Source organism: Giraffa tippelskirchi, chromosome 2 (assembly GCF_054371585.1).
Source record: "Giraffa tippelskirchi isolate mGirTip1 chromosome 2, T2T-mGirTip1v1.2.pri, whole genome shotgun sequence".
Lineage (NCBI taxonomy): Eukaryota > Metazoa > Chordata > Mammalia > Artiodactyla > Giraffidae > Giraffa > Giraffa tippelskirchi.
The window spans coordinates 35617489-35643769 of NC_137276.1; the positions used below are offsets into that span (position 1 = coordinate 35617489).

Here is a 26281-nt window from a genome sequence, read left to right on the forward strand (position 1 = left end):
TATTATTGTTGATGCTTTTAATACTGTATCACCTTCTAGAACAAAAATAATCTAAGTACTTTTACAACTATCTTTAAAAACTGGCAGTTTTCATTATAGATGTTCTGGTCTTTAACGATACAACAAACAAAGCCAAAATAATTAAATGAAGTGACTGAGAAAATATAGCACATTTAGTATCAAGCGCCTATAAATTTCTGCTCTCATCTGAAAAGTTAATTGCAACTATTGCTAACATTCTCTTTTTCTTTAACATAAATTTCAGTAAGTAAGTAAAAACACCTGCCAAGCTTTTAAAGGTAACTACTTTTTTACCCTGCTCTCACATTTTGCTGAAAAACAACTTGCAAAGAGAGAAAACCCCTGGACAAACTTCTTGTATTTCAAAGGAACTTGTAAAAGAGAATCTGCTGACATATTAGATCCTTTTCGCATTACCCAAAAGCTTTTCTTCTAAGAACAATTGTGGTAAAGAGACATTTGGCTCCTAGGAAATTCCCAAAGGGTCAACCATATGCATCCTTCCATGGCACCTTCACAGTGCTGCTTTCTAGATTCATGTCTCAAAAGCAGCTTTCATCATTTACTTGTGTGTCAGTCAATATGATTTATGGACTGCATTCAACAAAGTCAAAGCATATAGAATGAGAAATATGACTACAATCTGCTAATTTGTTTTGTATTGAGCCACTTAAGAGTCAAAGACCTGATGTCAGACTGAGACCAGCAACACAATTAACCAGTCGGTGACAGATTCATCCATCCTCCCTGCCAGGCTGTGCCAATCAAAGACAGCATGAGGCGACATTTGGTGAAATCAGTAAGAAAACTCATTCTCTAAGTAACCTATGTGAGACCTTGATTGACACTTTTTGAATTTAGTTTGTGGAACACAGACAGTCTTTACCCAATAGACCCTCACTGCAAGCTGTGAAATAAGGCTTTTAATGCCAATCACAGGAACAATAAACCACAAACCACCAACCTTCAGTTTAAAAGGAATCAAGGAAACACATCTGTTTGTATGTCAAGCCAAATTTCCAGAATAATTTACTATTATAGATTAGGTAAAGATACTCTGTTTCCTTTGAAACATCATAAAATGACATGGTAACAAAAATATAACACATTTTATTAGATTATAACTCAAAACAGTTTTGGTTTCAAAGTAACACTTTGATAGATCTACTCTAATATAATAGTAGGAGAAATGTAGAATACTTAAAAACTAATTTGACACATTTAAATTTTCATTTGAAGTTTTCATTTCTGTCTCACCATTCTCTTATTTCAAAGATCTAATAAAATAGAAAGGCTTGATTTCTTCAATAATAATTATTTAAAAGCATTCTTCAATGCTGCTTTCATTCTCTCAAATACACTTTACATAAAAATGTGCTCTTGAAATCACAATCATTCTTTCTGTGTTGGTCTATTTCCTTAAAGATCCCAGGAGAATTCATTTTCTTTTATTTATGTCCTCACAAAAGATCAACTTTGCACAATAAGCTACTTTTTATTTAAGTTAAAAAAATATATAGACTCAGAAATATTATGCACTATATTTATTATTCTTTAAATTGATAACAGGTTTTGTTTTAAAAAGTTATGTAACTCTTTTCAGGAAAAACTTAAAAACTTGAATAAAATCATGGTCAATTTGAATATTAAATCTAACATTGGTAAGCAAATTTATTAATTCTGATTCTATGTGACTTTTAAAGTTATTTAAATAAAAACAGCAAAATACTGCTATACTATTTAAACTTATTGCTTCTCAATTTGCAATGTGAATTTCAGTTATGAGATACGAAATAACCTTTTCAGAGGGAAGACAAAATAAGAAACGAAATATTTTAATGAATTGGTCAGTATCCTAAAGAACCACAATTTCTAGCCTTTAAAACACATAGTCCAAAAGAGTGAGGTCTTTCATCAAATATGGAGTATTCAACACTAAAACCAGAAATGAATTCTTATTGAAAAATGATGCCAAGTTGAAAAATAGACATTTTAATCTAAGAAATCTATTATAATTCTTTCTACTTTACATAAGAATCACTAATTTAAATTTCACTATATGAAACTACTTAAATGTACTACTGCTCAAACATAAAAAATGTTATTAAATCTGAAAAAAAACATACCTAACACATGAAAATTTCCCCAAGGTGATTTCACAAATACACAAAGATTCCATCATCTAGTAAAGTTTAAATCTATTTTCTGGCTGAACACATGGTATAATACTGAAATGTCTCTGATTCCCAATAATACAGAATGTATATTTAAAGGTTTAAATATCAAGATGAATTTCTTTAGCAAGTTTTAAAATAACTTTAACACAATCTTGAAAACAGTTTTGAGATTATACCCCCAGAATGCATAGGTCTACCAAAATATACTTACTCTAATGTCCCTAACATTCTCCAAAATACCTCCTTTACATTTCTACATTCCTCTCATACTCTTCCTGTCTGCATTTGTAGCTCTAGTCCCCAAAGAACTGGTTATCACATCAGTTAACCACAATTCCCATAATCAATTATGAATTCCCTTTCTCCTCTCTTAGGCTTTTCTTCTTTTAACAATTCTCAACCATACCGATATGAGACATTAACATAAAGTATTGCTCTTGGGACACACAAACATGCACATTCACACACACACACAGATTAAAAAGAACAGAAGTATCTTAGAGTTGGAAAAAAATTCTCCAAACTGGGGAAACTTCAGGACACTTATATATAATATATGGCACATTTCTATTTCATACCTTATTCTAACTTCCTTATCCCAACCGTGTGTGTGTGTGTGTGTGTGTGTGCACGCACTGTTACTTCAGTCGTGTCCAACTCTTTGCGACCCCATGAACTGTAGCCTGCCTGGCTCCTCTGTCCACGGGATTTTCCAGGCAGGAATACTGGAATGGGTTGCCATGCCCTCTTCCAGGGGATCTTCCCGACCCAGGGATAGAACGCACATCTCTAAGTCTCCTGCATTTGCAGGTGGGTTCTCTACCACTGAGCCACTAGGGGAGCCCCATCCCAACCACAGATCTCATCAAACTCTGGTGGCCTTTTCCTTCTTCTTAAACAATCTTTTGAACATGGCCTTAGATGACATATAACACTCAGATTTTTAGCTTCCTGCAAATATCACTGCTGCTATCACGGCAGTCCCATGATATCTTTAAACTTCTCTTTAATAAGCAGAAAGAGAATGCAAGGACAAGTAGGGCAGTGAAGTCTAGAAGTCAAGGTTTTGAAGCTACTGATTATACCAGAAATCTAGATTAAACACACTTTTGTCCAAGGTGGCATGAAGAAGAAGTTAGTCTGTGCTGTGTAGGAACTGACAAGAGATATTTCCTACCTCTTAAATTCACTTGATAGCAGCAAATTGGGCAATTAGGTACATGTTTAAATAGGGAAGCAATAAAATATCAAGGCCCTATAACCTTCTCCCTTGGCAAATGTAAGAAATGCAAAAGAAGCTTAAGACAAGCTGTAAACTTCCACATGGTGACTGAATACTATGGTCAAGCCACAGGAATTAAGACAGAAAAACTGAAACATCCAAGAACTGTTATTAAAGCAACAACTCTGTCAAAGCAGAGTCAGAGTCTCATTTTTTTACATAAGCACCCAGCTCAGAGTATTAGGACTACATAATCATTAAATAGGCTTCCCCGGTGGCGCAGACGGTAAAGCATCTGCCTGCAATATGGGAGACCTGGGTTCAATCCCTGGGTCGGGAAGATCCTCTGGAGAAGGAAATGGTAACCCACTCCAGTACTCTTGCCTGGAAAAGCCTATGGATGGAGGAGCCTGGTCAGCTACAGTCCATGGGGTCGCAAAGAGTCGGACACGACTGAGTGACTTCACTTCACTTCACAATCATTAAATACTACTTCACAACCCCAGTACAACTTAAAATTTGCAAAGACGTTGTCAGAATCACTAGCAAGTTAGAAGAGTATAGACTGTTTCCACATGATCATTAGTAAAATGGACAAATGTCACCCAAGCTGAATCTCTCTTATTAATATATATAGGTAGGAGGCTACGTAAGTAAGTGTTAGTCACTCGTCATGTCCAACTGCTTGCGACCCTATAGACTGCAGCCCACCAGGCTCCTCTATTCATGGAATCTCCAGGCAAGAATATTGGAGTGGGGAGCCATTCCCTTCTCCAACCAGAGATCAAACTCAGGTTCCTTGCATTGCAGGCAAATTCTTTACTATCTGAGCCAACCGGGGAAACCCAATATATTATAAACATAGCCACACATATGTAAACATAACAGAGTAGGCCTTTGTCATTCAAGGCATTTATATCTAGATTTCAACCTTTTAAGGATGACTCCAAGAGTCCAGTACAAGTAGCGCTTCATTTGCTGAGACTCATATTTGAGTTGGTACTCTGTGAAATGGGTTGTGGGCAGGGAGGAACTACTCAGAGACTGAATACAGTCAAAGTCCCAACCTCCCCAAGTCAATCTGGCTTAGCTGTCTTCTGTTAGTTGACATGGATAAAGTAACTCATTAAGATCTATAGTTTTCAACTGTATCTTACAGTGTTTCCTGAAAGAAATTACATGGCACAGCCATATTCTCAAATTTGGGAATTCTCCAAGGTTTGGGGTACACTCATCTAGAACGTTAAGGATTTTTTTGAACAAGTAATTTCATTGGGCTAAATCCTAGACTGTGGGAATGCGGTTGGGGTAGATACTATTAGTCACTTTGAGTTGAGGGAGTACCTAGAAGAGGAGTTTAAACTATTCAGGGAAATGTATCCTACGAGGGAAGGATACATATTAAAACAACAAAATTCACTATGGGAGGAGGGAGCAAACAAGGTAAGTCATCTACTAAGCACTTTTTTTTCTAAAAACAATCTTGCAAATGACATTCAACAATATTCTGAGAGTGGAAAATAAGTCCTTATAGACATCTACAGTAGGTCTTTGTCAACTGCTTCCTTCTTGTTTCCAAACAGACAAAGGCTTTAAATCTCAATGTTATTACCAGCTACCAGACCAATTTTCGTTAAGAGGCAGAAGTTTTAAAACAAGACAGCTTCCTTACAATGCCTAGTCTCCTGAATGAAAGAAAAGGAAGTGATTAAATGTTGTTGCATATATATGTAATATTCATCTAAACTTGCGCTTTTGTCGGGACTTCACTCTGCAAAGTATAATCTCTTTTATCCTCACCCTTATCCATTCCTGTCTGTTTTACACAGGGAAGAAAAAAAATACAGGTTCTTGAGCATCATCAGATCGTGGCTTGCACAGGAAACTTGACTCCAACATCTTTCCCTACCATCTCCTTTCTTTCACTTCAGGGGATCTGACCTCTTTTTCACTTTCTTTATCTGCTCACAATAAACATAATTCCAACTCAAACAATCTCTTATCCACATATTTTAGACTCTTTTCTTCCCCCATCCTTTACCTACTTAACTCTTTTGGGGGATGGTACGGGGAGAGAACTATCTTCTATTTTTTTCTTTCTATTGTGTAATACAGGTTAAAAGCAACGATACTATTTGCATTCCTAGAACTTAACCCCTATTTGCAAAAACTCAAGTACCCTTACGAACACAAATTCTCTGTTGCCATCTGGTAATGAAACTGCTAGATGGTATGTTTTCATCTGTTTTTGATACTGAATCTTCCTGTTAAAAATGATCCTTTGCTCATAAAGCCTGCATCAATTATATAGTCTGTTTCATCTATAGCCATTAGAGAGTGAAGTAAAATGTTATTTGTAAGTGTGCATATATGTGTATGTATGTACTAATACTCTGTGTGTATATATAGAGTCCACTTTATTTCCATTTGTATCTCCTTGATCTGTTACTTACAGGTTGGTCTTGTACTTCTCCCCTAATCCACTGCTTTCCTACCAAAACTCTCATGCTAAAAGCCCTTTGTTATTAATGCCACTACTTCTTCCAACTATGCCCTCATTAAAAGCAATTCAAAATACTGTTTTCTACAACCTTTGACAGCAGGGAAATATTTAAGTATGCTATGCTATATATACACACACAAGGCTTACAAACTTATGAAATCAAATTTCTCACCAAGATTAGTCAGTATTTAGCTAATAGAGACATCAACTTAACACCTGAAAGGATTAAAGTTATAAAATTCAAGTATGTTCACTTTCAACTAAAAAGCAAGATATTTTTTACAATTAACTTCCAACAGTGAAAATCCCTTAACTGTTTTATTACATTAGGAAAAAGCTTAAGAAAAAATAGAAATTCTGTTACTAACACTGGACCTTGATTGCTTTCAACTTTTTCATTTATGTTTTCTCTCAAAGTTCTCTAACTTTCTCCAGTGCACTGATATACTGTCAGTGGTTTGCTCTTGTTGATTTTTGTGTACTTGCAAGTAACTTATTATAAAGTATGGAAATAAGTATCAAAATGTGTTACAGAAATACCTTGCTTATCACCATAGAAAGAACTATTTCAAATATGTAACTTTTTTAAAACACTGGCCATTCAAGTGCCAAATCTTTCTAAATTATTCACTCATATTTATCTAAAACTGATCCCCAAATCCATCTGTCCTTCTTAAATACAGGACAAGAAACAATCTGAGGTTCTTTTTTTTGGATAGCAAGGTTAGTATCACTTCTGTATTCTGAATATGCATATGGCCTATCTGCAGGAAATCTGTAAGCATGCTTAATAGGTACTTAACAACTACTACATTTATTGAACTGAACTGAACATTTATTAAATGAGCAAAAAGGTCAAGTGAAAGCTTGAGGGTCTGTCTCTTCAATAAATCAAAGTGTTTGTCCTTAGTGTTGGGAACTCGCAAGTTATTTTCGTGCTATTGGTTCGTTTTAATCACTATTCAACATTTACAGCTGTATCCAGAGAGTGGTGATCTGAGTTATTATATTATCCTTTCAAGGAGGTGTATAAGGAATGAGTAACCATGCAAATATTTCTACTTATCTGATGGTACTGATACCATCTTTACTATATCACATTCACATAGACATTTTCTAAATTTCTACCTGTAAATAACAGACTGTAAACTTTCTCTTCAAAACTGGAAAGTATTCTATATTTGACAAATAAATTTCTTGATTCAAAACTTCTGATTTTTGTAGTATATGTTATTTTCTTGGCCACACCACACAGCTTGCAGGATTCTCAGTTCCCTGACCAGAGACTGAACTCAGGCCCTGGCAGTGAAAGCCTGGAATCCTAACCCCTAGGCCATCAGGGAACTCCCTGCAGTATACTTTTCATACTTTTTGAACCTACAAGAAAATTATCTTTATAATAACCTAATTATTCACTATTCCTCTCATATTAACTTTAAAAGTACTTATAAAGCACTTCCTCTACGCAAGACATTATTTAGGTACCACAGAAGACCCCATGATGAGTAGATAATAGTTCCTGACATAATGAGATTAAATTCTGAGAGTAGAAAGAAGGAAAGTCTACAACCATAGTTCAAGACAAAATATAAATAAGTACCATAAAAGTGGGACAAAGTATCAACATAAGGTTAAGCAGAATCAGTAAAAGCTTCATTAAAGAGGTAGCATTAAAGATGGCTCTTGGAAGAGATTCAAAATTTTTACAGTTAGAAATGAAGACATGGTAGAAAACTCAAGCTAGATGCAGGGCAGAGTGAATTTTCCACTTTAAATGCCCAGGTTAAATCATGGTCAGAAATGTATCAGGAAGAGACTGAGGTCATTTATTTGTTAGCCTGTGGAATTTTTACTTAATTCAGTAGATAAGTGAGAGACCTTGAAATTTTTGAATAGAGAAAATGAAATTAAACTGTACTTTGGAAAGGATTATCTGGCTTTGATATGCAGGATGAATAGAAGTAATGAGAGACTATTGGCAGAGACGAATTAGAAGACAATTACGATAATACACATTTGAACTTTAATAGAAATAAGAACAGAAAGGACAAAATGTAGGTTAGGATCATTTAAATTTCAAATGCTAGATGATATTTTTTTAAAAATAAGAATATTTTTCAATATCTAAGACAACATTTGAGTTCTTATTTTGGCTCTCAAGAGCTTGTAACTGGAGGTGAAAAGGATGAACAAATACAATAAAAAGCAAAATATGACAAAGCCACTAAAAAAGAGTAGATGCTGAGGAAGGCAATGAACACTATTGGGCTTGGGGTGAAAAAAAAACATTTGCATTGGGTCATGAGCTATATTGTGTTATGTTATGCACTGAGATTTCTACAAGTAGAGTCTGGGATAAGTGTTGTAGAAAAAAAGCATTCAGGAAAAGCACAAATAATCTTACAAACAAATATAACAACTAATATGTTGTGAATGTTCATTTTATGCCAGGCACTTTTCTGAACATTTCATGTATACTACCTCATTTAACCTTCACAAAAATCTCTAGAGTATATATTCTTATTGAACTATTGAACTCATTTGCAGATAAGGAAAATATCTCAAGCATGGCCTGTCATGCCTGAGATGACCACAGAGAGATATCCCCAAAGCACTGTGCTCACCACAGATGCACTATAATGTTAACTTTCACAATCAAGTCCCAGAGAATCTTGATTGCTTCACCAAAACTACTAGTTATTATCTTCAAACTTTGGTTTCCACAAAAACTACAAATGTATCAAGAACACTGCCAAAACAATTAAAATTTTCCATAAGCACCTAAGCAGAGAAAAATAAGCCTGCAGGAAGTTCATTATTTTCTAATTCGCATGCTAGCTTTAGCTTGTATCTACTTACCGACATGGCTGCGTGATCACTGCTGTTAGTCTGAGAAGGAAGTCAAACAGGCAATCATAAAAAAGGAAAATGTATTCCGATATCAACAGAAGTGGTGTTTAAAGCAGTAAAAAATTACACCATACATAAGCCAGCTGACTCTCTGTTGTTGCTATAGTTTGAAACTCAAAATCTATTTATTAGTGACACCTGAATATCTGATCTAGCCTGAACTGAAGGTGGCCCTGCATATGGGAGGTTATCCTTTTCACCAAACACACAAGGAGTAAAGGAGAAACCACAAGCAGAAATGGAGGAAGACATTTAACTAGCCAGGTAGATTACTGTAATTACCCTGGTAAGCAGTGGGTTGGCAGCTGTGTTATCCAGACAATTCATTCTTCTGAAAGACTGGACTAGACTCTAGGTAATTTCTAGGTTCTTTCTAGATTTAACTTCCAAAAAAATTTTGTTTGGATTAGCAAAATCCCATCACAACAGCTATTTTATTCAATTATTTTTTCCCAAAATCTTTAAAATTGTATATAAAGGTATATAATTGTACGTGAGATATAAAAATCATAAAGCCAAGATGAAATTTAGCTAAAATTCTGTAATGTAGTCAACAAAAGTCAGTCAACAACACTTAACATATGAACATGAACACCATGTAAGTCACAGGACTTGTGAGCCTTCCATCATTGTTCACAATTTTTATGTTACAGTCAATAAATCATCAGATCAATATTATTCATTACCATTATATATTTAAAGATTAATATTGAAATAAGAAAAAAGTAATTTGTTAGCATATATGTATACAATAAATATATGGTCGTGTTTTCACTTGATAAGGAAAGTACTAAAATGTATTCAAAGCTGCTTATGTCACAATTTAAAAAATATAATTTTTGTATTTTTAATACAATTCTTTCTGGTATCACATAAAAGAAAGGGTGATTAAAGCCTGTGATTGTACTACTGACTATTAAAGTTCTCCTTTGCAGTTTCCGGTGAAGTCAAAGGACATGTACATCTATATATTTAACTCAGGGAAAAAGTATGAACCAAAGGACAAAGAACATAAAAGGGCAAAACTAAAAAAGAAAATAAGATGCCAGAATGAATAAGTCTAAGTTAGGACTTTACACGTGTGTGACACTTAATAATAAATTTTATATATGGGGACCTTAGAGGTGATCTCATCCAATGATTTTACTTCAAAGAGAAGGAAAGAAGTGGTTCAAAATCAAGATGGTAGACTAAGTTAATGTGTTTGCTTCCCACTGATCCTGAGATACAAGTGATACAAGAAGCACAGAATTACAAAACAGGGATAAAATGTTTTAACAACACAGAAAATGAAGGCATGTGGAGGAATTCACTAAGGGATACCTTCTAGAAGACAGAAAACAGATTAAATAGAGAAGAGAAAGCAACTGCCCATTACATGCTATCAGGGAACTACAGTGGAGTTGGGAGCCAGCTGTGTGTTAGAGGTCCAGTTGTGCATATGAGAGAGGACAGATACCAGAAATGTGATGGGAAACAGGGTAAGTAACTAAAGATTTCTAGAACAACCGTGTCAATGATCCCCTAACTACAGAGCACAAGCATTTCTCCATAGTGAGAGAAACTTTAGAGGGAGAGGTGAGACTCCTGGTGTAGGTAGAAAAAGGGAGAGCAGGAAGGAGGAAGGGGGTGTTGTGACAATGGAAAGAGGGGCAGTGATGGTGACACAATTTGTGCACCTCAGTGCAAAATGAAAATGTGGGGTCCCTTGCCCAAAAATTTGTAAGAATTCCAAGATGCCAGCAAAGCACCAAAGCATGTGCAGAACCCTTCTAAACTCGGGACCCCATGCCATAGCACATGTTACACATCCATGAAATCAGCCCTGAAGAGAGGACCACAATCTCATGGATAGCTCCATACCTGCTCACGCTAAGGTTAAGAATCCTAGGCAAAGTGCCTCCCAAATTAAAAAAATTTCCAGTCAGATTCCTAACTAAGGGGGAAAAAAAATCTATCAAAAAATAGGGTATTTATACAGTAGCAGGGTAAACGCACAGCGTTTCAGGCATTCTTTGTTAAAAGCCCTAGCCCCCAACTAAAATAAATAAATTTATAAAATAAAAAAAATAAAAAGAAATTAACTGAAAAAAAAAGACAATGAGAAAAACAAAGAAAAAACCTACTCAAGGGTAATATAGATAATTCAAGAAACAGAAAATATCTTTTAAAAAAACCCTCTAGGGATTTCCCTGGTGATCCAGTGGCTAAGGCCACTGTGTTCCCAATTCAGGGGGTCCAGGTTCGATCCCCGGTCAGAGAACTAGATCCCACATGCCACAACTGAAGAGGCCGCAGCAGCCAATTAAATTAATTAATTAAAAAAAGAAAAAAAACAACCTCTAACACCTCAGGGAGATTTGAAAGATAATATGTACATTTTTTAAAAAAGAGACAACAGTATTCTATGAGAAAAGAACACTTTTAAAACAGAGTGATTCCTTAAAAATTAAAATGTAACTACTAAAATATTCTCTAGATGGACTGAAAATAAAATTGAGAAATCCTCCCAAAACAGAGAACAAAAAAAGAGATAGGAAATGAAGGAAAAGATTGAAGATAAAGAAGATCAGTCTAGGAACTCTAACATCTAGTTAATGAGAGTCCAAGAAAGAGAGAACACAAAAGTGGAGGGAAAAAAATTATCTAAAAAATAATAAAAAAGAAGTTTTCTGTGCTGAACTTCCCCTTTGACAGAAAGGGGCCATTGAATAAAAAGCTAAGTAAATGAAATAAAAGCTTACATCTCCACACATTATCATGACATTTTAGAATATTAAAGAATAAAAAATAGATCCTAAAACCTGGATGCCAAAAGACAATGGAGGAATGCAACAAAAATTCTCAGAGAAAAACTATTCAACCTAGAATTACTAAACAATCAATCAAACACAAGGACAGAGAAGGTATTTCATGATATGCAAGGACTTAAATAGGAGAAAGTTACTTGGCAGTTTAGCAAAACCAACCAGTGAAGCACTAAAAACACTTGAAATCCATGAAACAGTTTCCAACTCTGGAGATCAGAGAAAGAAAGTCCCAGGTAAACAGCTATACAGCAATTCTAGAGAGCAACTGGTACAAAGCAGAGACAGAGGCCTCTGTAGCAGTCAGAAAACAGCAGATGAAGAACTGACAGAGTGAAGGGTAGGGAGGCTAATGTCTTTATCTTACATAGAAGTGAATTAAGATACTGACTAAAGAAAAGGAACCAAAAATAGGAGTATAACTATTTTATATAAAGAAACGATAAACATAAGAAATAAAACATTGAACTGAAGAAGAAGAACTAAGTGAGAAGTCGCTATTGAATACATGTGCCTTATCTTTCATAGTAGGGACTCACAAGACATTCTCTTTTTAAGATAACCACCAGAAGAAATGAAAACATGGTGAAATGGTAGTCTGAGGTTAGGGGAGATGGGAAAGCTATTTTCCATCCCAAAGTCTTCTGGGATATCTGACTTATTACCACGTAAACATATTAACTGAAGTAAATTTAAAAAATAACCTTTATTTTTAAAATATTTTTCAAAAAACAACCTTCATTTTTAGTTCTATGAAATGAAACATATTAATTAACAAATTAGTTCAGAGTCTGAATGATTTGTCAATTTATATAATGTTGGTTAATTGGAATAATCAGGCCTAGACCATGAATCTCAGGATTTTCAATACAGTACTGTATCTCTAGAAAAAAATTCTTAAGAAGAGTATGGTTTTAAAAGTTAGATACTATCCATTTCTATCTAAATCATGCACCTTTGTTCACTGGATATATATATACTTATTTCTAACTTACAGAAAGCATAATGTTTTTTAAACTATTTATGGAAATTAAAAGTGCAAATTAAAAAGTTAGTGGCACCAGGTTCATCATTTACACATATCCCTTGGTGGTTGTAAATCAATAAAACATCTTTATTGTAACAAACACATCACTAGCATATATGAAAGAAAGAAATGGTAACTATTGTTTCCAGCAGATCACTGCTGGGTCTTTAGGTGGTACTGTATTCACAGTAAAAGATTACTGAGTTCCACTTGGCAGTCATGAATTACTAAATAACTGCAAGCTGCTCAACAATATCTTGTATTTATAGACTTGTAAGTGGTGAATGAATGTTGAATGCTTTTAAAAATTTAACACTGAATGGTTTCAAAATTCAAAATTGAATGGTTTTCAAATTTTCTAGCTAATATAAAATCTTATTTAAAAAACACAAAGCTTGCTTATAAGTTAGGCTTAAAAACAAGTGTTATAAATGCATTAGAAAATAAATAAATAAATAAATGCATTAGAAAAAGATAACTTGTAGAATACATGCCAAAATGTTAACAGTAATTTTCCCTTTAAAAGATAACAGCAGATAACTTTTTTAAAATTTTCTTCTATATTGAGCAATAGTTTTTAATTGTCAGGAAAAATTTATCAGAAACAAGAAAGTTCACTTACACATTTGAAACAGTAAACGTTGCTGATTGCAAGAGTACTGATTTGGGGATAAAATAATATTTATATCATACACTAATCACACTTCACTGACATTAGCCAGCATCTGACCATCAGCCACCGTAAGCATTGCAGTCAAGCTGTAACAATTATTCAAATAAATATACTTTATAGTGAGTATCTTTAACAATTAATGAAGTTTTTAAAATGGCTATATAATGCAAAAGCACAGAACTCAAAACTAAATAATACAAGCCAAAAATATAGGCATAAATGCAAGAAAAAAAGTGTAACAATACTGAAATAAAACTAATACTATAAAAGGCCTTAAAACAACAGAGGAAGAAAGCAGAAGGAAAGATTACTTTATGTCAAGCACCCTGCCAGCCAACTATTCTACACACAATTTTATTTCACCCTCTAATAGTCCTATGGGAAAAATGGATTATGTCTGTTTTGTAGAAGTAAAGGAGTTCAGAGAAGTTAAGCAACTTGCCAGGATTCCATAGCCAGGAAGTTAAAAATCTCAGGTTCAAACATAAGTCCTTCTAACTCTAAAGCCAACCTGTGCTCTCTTCCCTTCATCACCCTGGTCCCTAAGAATAGTAACATATAAGTGGGCTTAACTTGGAGTCATTAAATGGTAAGTTTCCTGAAGACAGATAATATATTTAGCAGGGCAGTTTAATATTCTGGGTATGGGGAAATACCTGTCATTATTATAAATACTGTTTTTTAGGTTACTGTTAATTCCTGTGGCCAGCAGAGAGCCTGGCTTTTCTGCTAGAGCACAGGGAAATGCAGATGAGAGATAATCTAACATGAAAGCAAGGCAACTCTTTACTTTTCATCCTCTGCATAGGCTTGCTGGCTGACTCTTAAGAGAAACAGGTGAGGAAGGTAATATACCAGTTCTCTCACCCATTCAACCATAGAGACTGGAGGCATTCAAAGTAGACATTATTGGTGACTTTCCAAATTCTACAGCTTCCTACCACAACCACAGTGTAGTAGAAAAGAGAAAAACATTAGAGTTCTTTCTCTGGGCTCCATCAAAACCATTATCATCCATTAAGTTTTATTGTTCTCATACCCTGTGAGAAGAGAACAAAATTCTATCAGGTGGATTATAACTTTTCTAGAACCAATGAAACTTTTCCTAGGCCATGTGGTCAGCAACTACAAGTCATGACTCTCTTTGATGGGGAAAATAATCTTTTGCAACAATCATAGGGACTGACAAAAAGTAAATACGCAGTGAAGTTAAGAGTGGAGCTTTTAAACTGACAGTCTTAGGTACATTTTAGGGATGGGGCGAGACAGTTATCTTTATCCTACAGGACCTACTTGCCTGTCCAATTACTTGCAATACTGGCCAATACTTGCACTATTTGAAACAGTGACCCTTGGCTTCACAGCTCCCATTGACTCTAACTCATGGCACTGTTTATTAACCCTGTCAAAATCAAGAATCATGGAGCCAGAACCAGCTCCCCCACATAATTTTTCATGGATAACTAATTCTACCTAAGCTGGTTGACTTGGGACTGACTGACTGTGATGAACAAATACCTTCTGCCAAGATTCTTTTAGTTTGAAAGAGTCCAAAACTGGGCCCTCTTTCTATCTGGGTCCAAAGGTAACCTGAAGATGAGGAATTATTTTTAGCTTAAAACATTTAAATTAAAATGGTACCTTATACATTGCCATATATCACTTAGAAAAATAATACATTTAATAACACTGTTCTTTGCTTGAAAGAACACTAACCGAATATTTTGTACAAGTTCAGCATTTCAGAGAATTAATATACTCAGCCATAATATAATTATCAATCTTGCTAAAATTTATCATAGTCAACAATTTAATATTTTCGCTTGGGAATTATGCTTTCAGTTCATCCCTTGAATAAGAATATACTGTTATTAGTACCATTTCTTTTCCTAATTGTAAACCGTAATTTTCTTATTTGGTCATGTCCTATATATTGCTGTTGTTGAATTTGTTGGTCTACATTTTATAAAAGTGAACTTTCCTTACAGAAAAACCCATGTTAGACGACATAAAAATCCAAAATGGCACACAATCACCTAAAACTATACAAAATATCATAATAGGTCAGATGAGTGACAGGATTCTCAATGTCAGCAGAGTATGTCCTATGAAAAAGCAGGATTTCCCTCTAGATGTCAGCCACCTGAGGTAAGGCATTTACCCCAAACATTTCTAATATAGAATCTCTCTTAATTTTACCCGAGCTAGGCACAAAATCCTTACCCATCATCTCATGTCAACCTGTGAAGCACATTTTGCAACACAGAAACATGATGTGTATCTGTGTATACGTGCACACATGAGCAATGTGTTTACTTGTAAGAACTGGTTTTGCCTGGAAGCACAGAGATTTATACTGACAAGGTGAATTCAAATTAATTCAATAATTATTTAATGCATACTTTTTTGAAATTGCTGTAATGCTGTTTAGTTGCTCAGTCATGTCTGACTCTTTGTGACCTCATGGACTGTAGCCCACCAGGCTCCTCTGTCCACGGAATTCGCCAGGCAAGAATACTGGAGTGGGTTGCCATTCCCTTCCCCAGGGGATCTTCCTGACCCAGGGATTGAACTCGGGTCTTCCACATTGCAGGCAGATCCTTTACCAACTGAGCTACCAGGGAGGTGGTATTAAAATTATATATATAATACACAGGTTCCCTTTTTCAACTCAAGAACTATAGTGAGGAATATAGTATCAACCCTGGGTAAGCTTCTAAAAGCTCTTTGGCACAGATCCACTATAAAAATCTCTTTAAGAAATTCCTCTATTTTTAAGCAATATCTTCCTTCAAATATTCTAACTGGCCCTTTGATAGAGAAAGAGATGAGGAGAATAACATCTTTTTTTTTCTTTTCATTTTAAACAAGGAGATGGTTAGAGGCAGTTGAGTAGGCTTCAGATTTAACTTTTTTGTGTCCACCTATATCTTATTATGATATTAAAAAGGTCAAAATCTCTCCCTACTTCTTTTGTACAAAACTATTCCATTCACATTTTAACAGTAGTTCTGTTAGTTTAGAGTATACCTAATGAGAAAATGTGCATCCCACCATCATCTCTTTGGTCTTGCCTGCCTTTTTCTTCCTTTGGTAGTGCCACTAGTCTTGTGGGATCTTAGTTCCTCAACCAGTGACTGAACTGACCCCTAGCAGCGAAAGCATGGACTCTTAACCACTGGATTGCCAGGGAATTCCCTCTGCATCCCTCATAGGAAGAATCCAGTGTTTCAGTCAACTCACACTCAAATGTCCCTGTCATATCTTAAGAAACATTTCATCAACAGATTATTCAAGATGTAAATGTAGTATGACAACACAATAGGATGGAGCAATGCTCCTATTTCACTTTTATTCTCTGGTCTACAAATATCCAATAATTTCTTGGCCTTTTCTAAAAGAAAAGTCACTGATTATATTGAAGTAGTTTCATGAAAACTACTTCTATCAGAGTTTATTTATAGTTAAGAATATGTTGTCAGTTTTAGGGCTTTGTTTTGGCTTTCGTGGGAAGTGAGTTGTAAGTTATTTCGCTTAAAAAATAAAAAAAATTAAAGTTTCAAACAATTGACTAAAGAGGCATCATGATTCCTGATTTCAAACTATACTACAAAGCCACACTAATCAAAACATGGCATTGGTATAAAAATAGACATACAGAACAGTGGAACAAAACAGAGAGTCCAAGAATAAACCCACACATACATGGACAACTAATTTACAGCAAAGAAGCCAAGAACATACAATGGGGAAAGGAGAATCTCTTCAATAAATGGGGTTGGGAAAACTGGGCAGCCACACGTAAAAATATGAAACTAGACCACTATCATATACTATACATAAAAATTAACTCAAATCGATTAAAAACTTGAAATTGGACTTCCCTGGTGGTACAGTGGATGGGAGTCTGTCTGCCAGTGCAGGGGACACAGGTTTGATCTCTAGTGGGAAGATTCCACATGCCACAGAGCAACTACAGCCCGTATACCACGACTACTGAGCCCACACTCTAGATCCCATGAGCCACAACTACTGAGCCCATGTATTGCAACTACTAAAGCCCAAGTGCCTAGAGCCTATGCTCCACAACAAGAGAAGCCACCTCAATGAGAAGCCTGTGTACCACAAGGAAGAGTAGCCCCCACTCATGGCAACTAGAGAAAGCCCATGAGCAGCAACAAAGACCCAGCACAATCAAAAATAAATAAATAAATAAACTTAAAAAAGACTTGAAATTATAAAGTTCCTATAAGAAAACATAGGAAGTAACCTCCCTGACATTGGTCTTAGCCATGTTTTTTTAGATCTGACTCCAAAGGTAAGAGAAACGAAAGCAAAAATAAACAAATGGGACTCCATGAAACTAAAAAACGTTTTCTGCATGGTGAAGGAAACCATCAACAAAATGAAAAAGCAACCCACTGAATAGGAAGAGATTTTTGCAAATCATATCCAATAGGAGTTAATATCCAAGCTGTATAATGAACTCACATAATTCAACAACAAAAAAACAAACAACTCAAAAACTGGGCAGAAGATCTGAAGAGCCATTTTGCTAAAGCCATTTTGCTGGCCATATAGATGGCCAGCAGGCACATGAAAAGATGTTCAACATCACTAACCATGAGGAAAACGCAAATCAAAACTTCAATGAGATATCACCTGACCTCTGTTAGAATGGCTATTATAAAAAAAAAAAAAAACAGAAATAATAAGTATTGGAGAGAATGTGGAGAAAAGGGAACCCTCATATGCTGTTGGTGAGAATGTAAACTGGTATAACCACTATGGAAAACAATATGGAGATTCCTCAAAAAATTAAAAGTAGAACTGCCATATGATCTGGCTGTTTCAGTTCTGTATATTTATTTGAAAAAAAGGAAAAATACTAATTTGAAAGTATATGCACCACTATGATCACTGAAGCATAATTTACAACAGCCAAGATATGAGAACAACCTAAGTGTCCATGAATGGATAATGAAAATGTGCTATATATATACACACACACATATATATACACACACACACACCAGAATGCTATATAGCTATAAAAAAAGAAAGGAAATCTTGTCATTTGTGACAACATGGATGGACCAGGAGGGTATTATGCTAAGTGAAATAAGTCAGATTGAGAAAGACAAATACCATAGGATTTCACTTTTATGTAGAATCAAACAAAACAAAAACAAACTCATAGATACACAGAACAGATTGGTGGTTACCAGAGGGTTAGGAGCTGGGGGAGGGTGAAGTAGATGGTAACTAGATTTATGATAGTGGTCACTGTAGTGTTCACAAATACCAATTTATAATGTTATACATCTGAAATTTATATGATGTTATATACCAATTTTAATGCAATTTAAAAAATAGTTAAATTAACATTTTTCACAAATTGATTTACAGAAAAGGAAATATTCAAGCTAAGAAGTGGTTTAAACAAGTAAGCCTCCAACTAAAACTGAATTCTAAAATATATTTTAGTAAGCAAAATTATAACAATTTTTTGAAATTTTTTATACTTACAGGCAAATGAGTAAACACTTGAAAGATGCTTCTCAAAAAATTAATAAGATCCATTAAGTAACCACTAGCTCTTCCATCTGGCTCAGACATTGTCCAGTCATAATCAGCAAGCTGAACAAATTCATCAATTTTTTGATTAAGCTTGGTATATATTTCTCCCTCTGCTGCATGTCGGGCATCCTGACAGGATACAATAAAACAAAAAATAAAAAACAAGTTACAGAATCAGGTAAAAAAAAGAAGTTTTCTTCAAATTCCAAATTTTATTTTTTATATTTCTTTGGTTTAATATTTTAAACATTTATTCAAAATCCAACAAAACTGTAGGATTTCTGGTTGAAAGTACTCTATTTGACATCACTTTTTGGCCCCAACCTCACTTTTACCTTTTTTTCTTTATTTGGTAGTATAACTTATTAGTTATCAATTCTGAACTGTTCTCACAGCTCTAAGAAGACCCTTGGGAGAAACAGAAATGGAAAACAAAAGTTGTCAAGAATCAGACGACTTCTATCCACTGACTCATTGAGGGAAATTAAGTTGGACTATCACATAAGAAATGAAATCATTACTGGTGTTTTGAGTAGAAGAGGCCCCCCCTACACTGCTCCCAAAACAGTTAACTTCTCAAAAGAAGAGAAAAGAAATGGAGTGACAAAAAAACCAGAGTAAGAATACTCAAACATTTTCTGATCCATTACAGCAACAAGAAAACTATCAAAAATTGTCAAAAATCAATTTTTCCAGAAGTCTGGAAATTAATTCAAAACCTGCAGCAATTCAAGCAGCATCTACTCACGAAAAACTGCTGAACCTTGGTATGGAAACAAGCTCTATGATGTTTTAATGTGTCCCATTTCCACTTTTCCTTCCTAGCTCCAGGTTCACAGTATCCTTGAAAATCAATATCCCACAACTGTGGTACAAACTTGTGTTGGCCTGTCAGCCAACAAAGCGGGGGCAGAATGAGCTGGCACTCCTTTAAAGCCATATTCCCAGAGAATTATCATTATTTGATCTATCTGGTGATTCTCTGGAAGACCCCACTTGCAGAGATGTCTTTACATGACCTAAAAACAGGATTGTCGGGAGCAAAAAGCCTTTTTCCTGGGGGGATTTGTTAAAAACAATTAGGGGCAATCGTGTAACATCACAGACACTTTAGGTGGTAGATAACAACTAGGGTACACAATCAGCGAACCAAACAGCTTAAAAGGAAAAACTGGGGAATGAAATGCCCATAGATGGCTTTGAAAAGCTCTGACATATCCCTGGGAATCTAGAAGACTGTGTACATGTGTAGGGCTGTGAACATACTCCAGAAAGACCTGAGAAAGCTCTAAGCTCTCATTTACAGCTGACCCTGAAGTTCTGTGCAAGAAGGATGTGAAGGTTAACCCAGAGGTGTCAAATGCCTGATTGCTGAAGGCATGCCCCAATAAATAGAGAGTCCCTCAAAAAGACTGGGGGACAGATTGGCTCCAGATTTTTATGGAAATCTGTATCCAATCATTAGCTGGTCACTAAGCTAACTAAGCAGAGGCTTCAGTGGCCACAGATGACAAAAAATACAGACTTTACAGAATTAATTCAGAAAAGTCATGAAACAACCAACCACCTACCAGGAAGAAACAACAAACCTTGAGGAGAAAGGAGAATCTGATTATCAGAATTGCCACATTACAATAAGACTTTAATTTTAATTTTTATTGCTATATAACTGATTTACAATGTTGTGTTAGTTTCAGATGTACAGCAAAGTGAATCAGTTATACATACACATCAACTCTTTTTTAAGATTCTTTTCCCATATAGGCCATTACAGAGTATTGAGTAGAGTTCCCTATGCTATAGAGTAGGTTCTAATTAGTTATCTATTGTAGTGTGAATATGTCAATCTCAATCAATATGTCAATCTCAATCTCCCAGTTTCTCTCTCCCCCACTTATCCTCTGGTAACCATAAGTTTGTTTTCCACATCTGTGATTCTACTTCTGTTTTGTAAATAAGTTCATTTGTACCCACTTTTAAGGTTTCACATATAAGCGATATCATACGGTATTTATCTGTTCCTGACTTACTGCCCTCAGTATGACAATCTCTAGATCCATCCATGTTACATTATTTTAAATGCCAAGTTTTCAATAAAATTTGCAAGTTTCACAAAGAAACAAGAAAGTATGAGACACTGGACTTAAAAGACAAAGGTTTTAAATCAGCTCTTTAAAATAATCAAAGAACTAAAGGAAAATATGAGAACAATACCTGACAAAATTAACTATAAAGAGATAGAAACTACTTAAAAACAAAGAACCTAATAGAAATTCTACAGTTGAAAAATACAATAAATGAAACAAACAAAAAAAAACACTACAGGAGTTCAACAGCAAATCTGAGCAGGCAGAAGACAAAGACAATTTGATCAACAATATAAACGAACTAGGCCTAACAGACATCTATTGAACATTCAACATTAGCAGACCGTGTATTACTCTCTAATGAACATGGGACACTATCCAGAACAGAGCAAATGTTAGGTCATAAAACAAACCTTTAAAGCAAGGTTCCCCAACCAGGCCACCTAGCAGGAAGTGAACGGCTGTGAACCTAAAATCATCCACCTCTCACTTCACCCCATCCCCATCTGTGGGAAAGCTGTCTTCCATGAAAACAGTCCCCAGTGCCAAAAAGCTGGGACTGGGGCTTTAAAAGACTGATATCATACAAAGTATGTTCTCTGATTACAACGGAATGAATATTTCTGGGAAAACTAATACTTATTGGAAATTCCCTGGTGGTCCAATGGTTGGAACTCCATGCTTTCACTGCTGAGGACACAGGTTCAATTTCTGGTCAGGGAACTAATATCCCATGAGCCATGCATCGTGGCCAAAAAGCAAAACACACATACACAAAAACCTAATACTTATTTAAATTCATATCTTGACTAAGAGGAGACCTAACCATTATCAGTCACATACATTTGAACACAACTTAACCTAATGTATCATTTATACAATGTCCTATGAATTAAAGCAGTATAAAGACACTGAGACATCTTTCACCCTCAAGGATCTCACAACTCAGGAAAAGAATCAATATTACAAAACATGATTAGTGCTACTGAGGTTCAGTCCATGGGTTGGGAAGATCCCCTGAAGAAGGGAATGGCTACCCACTCCAGTATTCTTGCCTGAAGAACTCCATGGACAGAGGAGCTTGGCAGGCTACAGGCCACGGGGTTGTGAAGAGTCGGACACAACTCAGAGAAAAACATTTTCACTTTTATCAGAGGAATAAAACAAAGCAGGCTGAGGGACTTCCCTGGTGGTCCAGTGGTTAAAACTGAGCTCCCCAAGCAGAGGCCTGGGTTCCATACATGGTTGGGGAACTAAGATCCCACATGCCTCTGGCCAAAAAACCAAAACATAAAACAGAAGCAGTATTGTTACAAAGTCATTAAAGGCTTTAAAAAAAAAAAAAAAGGTCCACATCAAAAAACTCCTAAAAAAAAAAAAAAAAAGAATAGAAGGAAGTTCAGTTCAGTTCAGTCGCTCAGTTGTGTCCGACTCTTTGCGACCCCATGAATTTCAGCACGCCAGGCCTCTCTGTCCATCACCAACTCCCGGAGTCTACGCAAACCCATGTCCATCGAGTCAGTGATGCCATCCAACCATCTCATCCTCTGTCGTCCCCTTCTCCTCCTGCCCCCAATCCTACCAGCATTAGGGTCTTTTCCAATGAGTCAACCCTTCGCATGAGGTGGCCGAAGTATTGGAGTTTCAGCTTCAACATCAGTCCTTCCAATGAACACCCAGGATTGATCTCCTTTAGGATGGATTGATTGGATCTCCTTGCAGTCCAAGGGACTCTCAAGAGTCTTCTCCAACACCACAGTTCAAAAGCATCAATTCTTCTTCACTCAGCTTTCTTTATAGTCCAACTCTCACATCCATACATGACCACTGGAAAAACTATAGCCTTGACTAGACAGACTTTTGTTGGCAAAGTAATGTCTCTGCTTTTAAATATGCTATCTAGGTTGGCCATAACCTTCCTTCCAAGGAGTAAGTGTCTTTTAATTTCATGGCTGCAATCACCATCAGCAGTGATTTTGGAGCCCCCAAAAATAAAGTCTGACACTGTTTCCACTGTTTTCCCATCTATTTCCCATGAAGTGATGGGACCAGATGCTATGATCTTAGTTTTCTGAACGTTGAGAATAGAAGGAAAGAAGCACACAAAAAGATTTCATTATTTTTTTGTATTTATACACTAGAATACACTGAATTATTTGGTAAGATATTTCTAAAAAAATGAACATTAATTATCACTTACAAGACTGTTAGGAAAATCAGTTTGGACTTCCTAGAGAGTAGTACTACAGTTGAAACCAAAACACTCTCAGTCCTTATGATCTGATTAGAAAGTCAAGAACATATCAACTAACTCCTAAATTAAATTTTAAATGAATCAGCTTATAAACAAAGCAACTAATTTCTTCTTTGCTTCTTAAGGGGCTTCCCAGGTAGCGCAGTAGTAAAGAATCTGCCGGCCAATGCAGGAGGTGTTAAGAGATACAGGTATGATCCCTGGGTCAGGAAGATTCCCTGGAGTAGGAAATGACAACCTACTCCACTATTCTTGCCTGGAAAATTTCATGGACAGAGGAGTCTGGCAGGGGTCCCAAAGAGTTGGACATGAATGAGTACACGCACGCACATGCGTATATGCACACACACACACACACACTCTCTCTCTCTCTCTCACACACACACACACACACACACTGCTTGTTAAAGAAATAGTGCCCTCTGGAGGCAGAAACATATCTCACATAACTTAACCTTTTTATTTCAAGGTACAAAAATTAAGTGATATCATACTTTCAGTGGTTCCTGACCACAGATGTGCAACAGAATCACTCAAAGAACTATTTTAAACAGATATATGCACAAACTCCACGCTAGTCCTCATAGACCATAAGCATATGTGCTTTACATAAAAGATGGCATTGAGACATGTGTATTGTCATATGTGAAACAGAGCACCATTCCATGTTCGATGCATGTGACAAGGGCTCAGGGCCGGGGCAATGGGATGATCCAGAAGGATGGGATGGAGAGGGAGGTGGGTGGGGGGTCCAGGAAGGGGAACACATGTAAACCCATGGCTGATTCATGTCAATGTATGGCAAAAACTATTACAATATTGTAAAGTAATTAGCCCCCAACTAAAATAAATAAATTTATAAAAAAATAAAAATAAAAAAAAAAAAAAAAAAAAAAGATAAGTAGTAATATCACTCGGAGAAGGCAATGGCACCCCACTCCAGTACTCTTGCCTGGAAAATACCATGGACGGAGGAGCCTGGTAGGCTGCAGTCCAAGGGGTCGCGAAGAGTCGGACACGACTAAGCAACTTCACTTTCACTTTTCACTTTCATGCATTGGAGAAGGAAATGGCAACCCACTCCAATGTTCTTGCCTGGAGAATCCCAGGGACGGCGGAGCCTGGTGGGCTGCCGTCTATGGGGTCTCACAGAGTCGGACACGACTGAAGCGACTTAGCAGCAGCAGCAGCAGTAATATCACTGAAAATTTTAGTAAACATCTATGATTTATTGTCTACTATCTTTTCTCCCTTCTTGGAAAAGTCTGCAAATACATTTTGGAAAAATCACTCTGCCCCCATTCACAGCTCTATTTGGTCTGGATAGAACTGAAAATCTACCTAGAGCCAAGGACAGATCCTGATGAGCTGATCATCCTCTTAACTCACAGGGAGTTCCATAGCAGCTAGCTATCTGCTTTTAGATGATAGAGCATGAGCATATACAACAGAATGGGAAAGACTAGAGATCTCTTCAAGAAAATTAGAGATACCAAGGGAACATTTCATGCAAAGATAGGCTCGATAAAGGACAGAAATGGTATGGACCTAACAGAAGCAGAAGATATTAAGAAGAGGTGGCAAGAATACACAGAAGAACTGTACAAAAAAGATCTTCACGACCCAGATAATCACGATGGTGTGATCACTCACCTAGAGCCAGACATCCTGGAATGTGAAGTCAAGTGGGCATTAGAAAGCATCACTACAAAGAAAGCTAGTGGAGGTGATGGAATTCCAGTTGAGCTATTTCAAATCCTCAAAGGTGATGCTGTGAAAGTGCTGCACTCGATATGCCAGCAAATTTGGAAAACTCAGCAGTGGCCACAGGACTGGAAGAGGTCAGTCTTCGTTCCAATCCCAAAGAAAGGCAATGCCAAAGAATGCTCAAACTACCGCACAATTGTACTCATCTCACATGCTAGTAAAGTAATGCTCAAGATTCTCCAAGCCAGGCTTCAGCATTTCATGAACCGTGAACTTCCAGATGTTCAAGCTGGTTTTAGACAAGGCAGAGGAACCAGAGATCAAATTGCCAACATCTGCTGGATCATCGAAAAAGCAAGAGAGTTCCAGCAAAACATCTATTTCTGCTTTATTGACTATGTCAAAGCCTTTGACTGTGTGGATCACAATAAACTGTGGAAAATCCTGAAAGAGATGGGAATACCAGACCACCTGACCTGCCTCTTGAGAAACCTGTATGCAGGTCAGGAAGCAACAGTTAGAACTGGACATGGAACAACAGACTGGTTCCAAATAGGAAAAGGAGTACGTCAAGGCTGTATATTGTCGCCTTACTTATTTAACTTATCTGCAGAGTACATCATTAGAAACGCTGGGCTGGAAGAAGCACAAGCTGGAATCAAGATTGCCGGGAGAAATATCAATAACCTCCAATATGCAGATGACACCACCCTTATGGCAGAAAGTGAAGAGGAACTAAAAAGCCTCTTGATGAAAGTGAAAGAGGAGAGCGAAAAAGTTGGCTTAAAGCTCAACATTCAGAAAACTAAGATCATGGCATCCGGTCCCATCACTTCATGGGAAATAGATGGGGAAACAGTGTCAGACTTTATTTTTTGGGGCTCGAAAATCACTGCAGATGGTGCTTGAAGCCATGAAATTAAAAGACACTTACTCCTTGGAAGGAAAGTTATGACCAACCTAGATAGCATATTAAAAAGCAGAGACATTACTTTGCCAACAAAGGTCCGTCTAGTCAAGGCTATGGTTTTTCCAGCAGTCGTGTATGGATGTGAGAGTTGGACTGTGAAGAAAGCTGAGCACTGAAGAATTGATGCTTTTGAACTGTGGTGTTGGAGAAGACTCTTGAGAGTCCCTTGGACTGCAAGGAGATCCAACCAGTCCATCCTAAAGGAGATCAGTCCTGGGTGTTCTTTGGAAGGACTGATGTTGAAGCTGAAACTCCAATACATTGGCCACCTGATGCGAAGAGTTGACTCATTGGAAAAGACCCTGATGCTGGGAAGAACTGGGGGACGGAGAAGGGGACGACA

General features: G+C 36.4%; 1 protein-coding gene across 22 annotated transcripts in view; it reads right to left on the reverse strand.

The window, feature by feature from the left end:
- Positions 1-26281, reverse strand: part of EXOC6 (exocyst complex component 6) — a 313607-nt gene that overhangs the window by 56810 nt on the left and 230516 nt on the right. For 19 of the 22 annotated variants that reach the window (XM_081554128.1, XM_081554103.1, XM_081554153.1 and 16 more), the window contains one exon: positions 18870-19049. In XM_081554128.1, coding sequence (XP_081410254.1) covers positions 18870-19049 — 180 coding nt within the window. Of the gene's footprint in view, positions 1-8782; positions 8813-18869; positions 19050-26281 lie in introns of all 22 variants that reach the window. The other 3 variants (XM_081554095.1, XM_081554124.1, XM_081554180.1) reach the window with 1 other exon arrangement.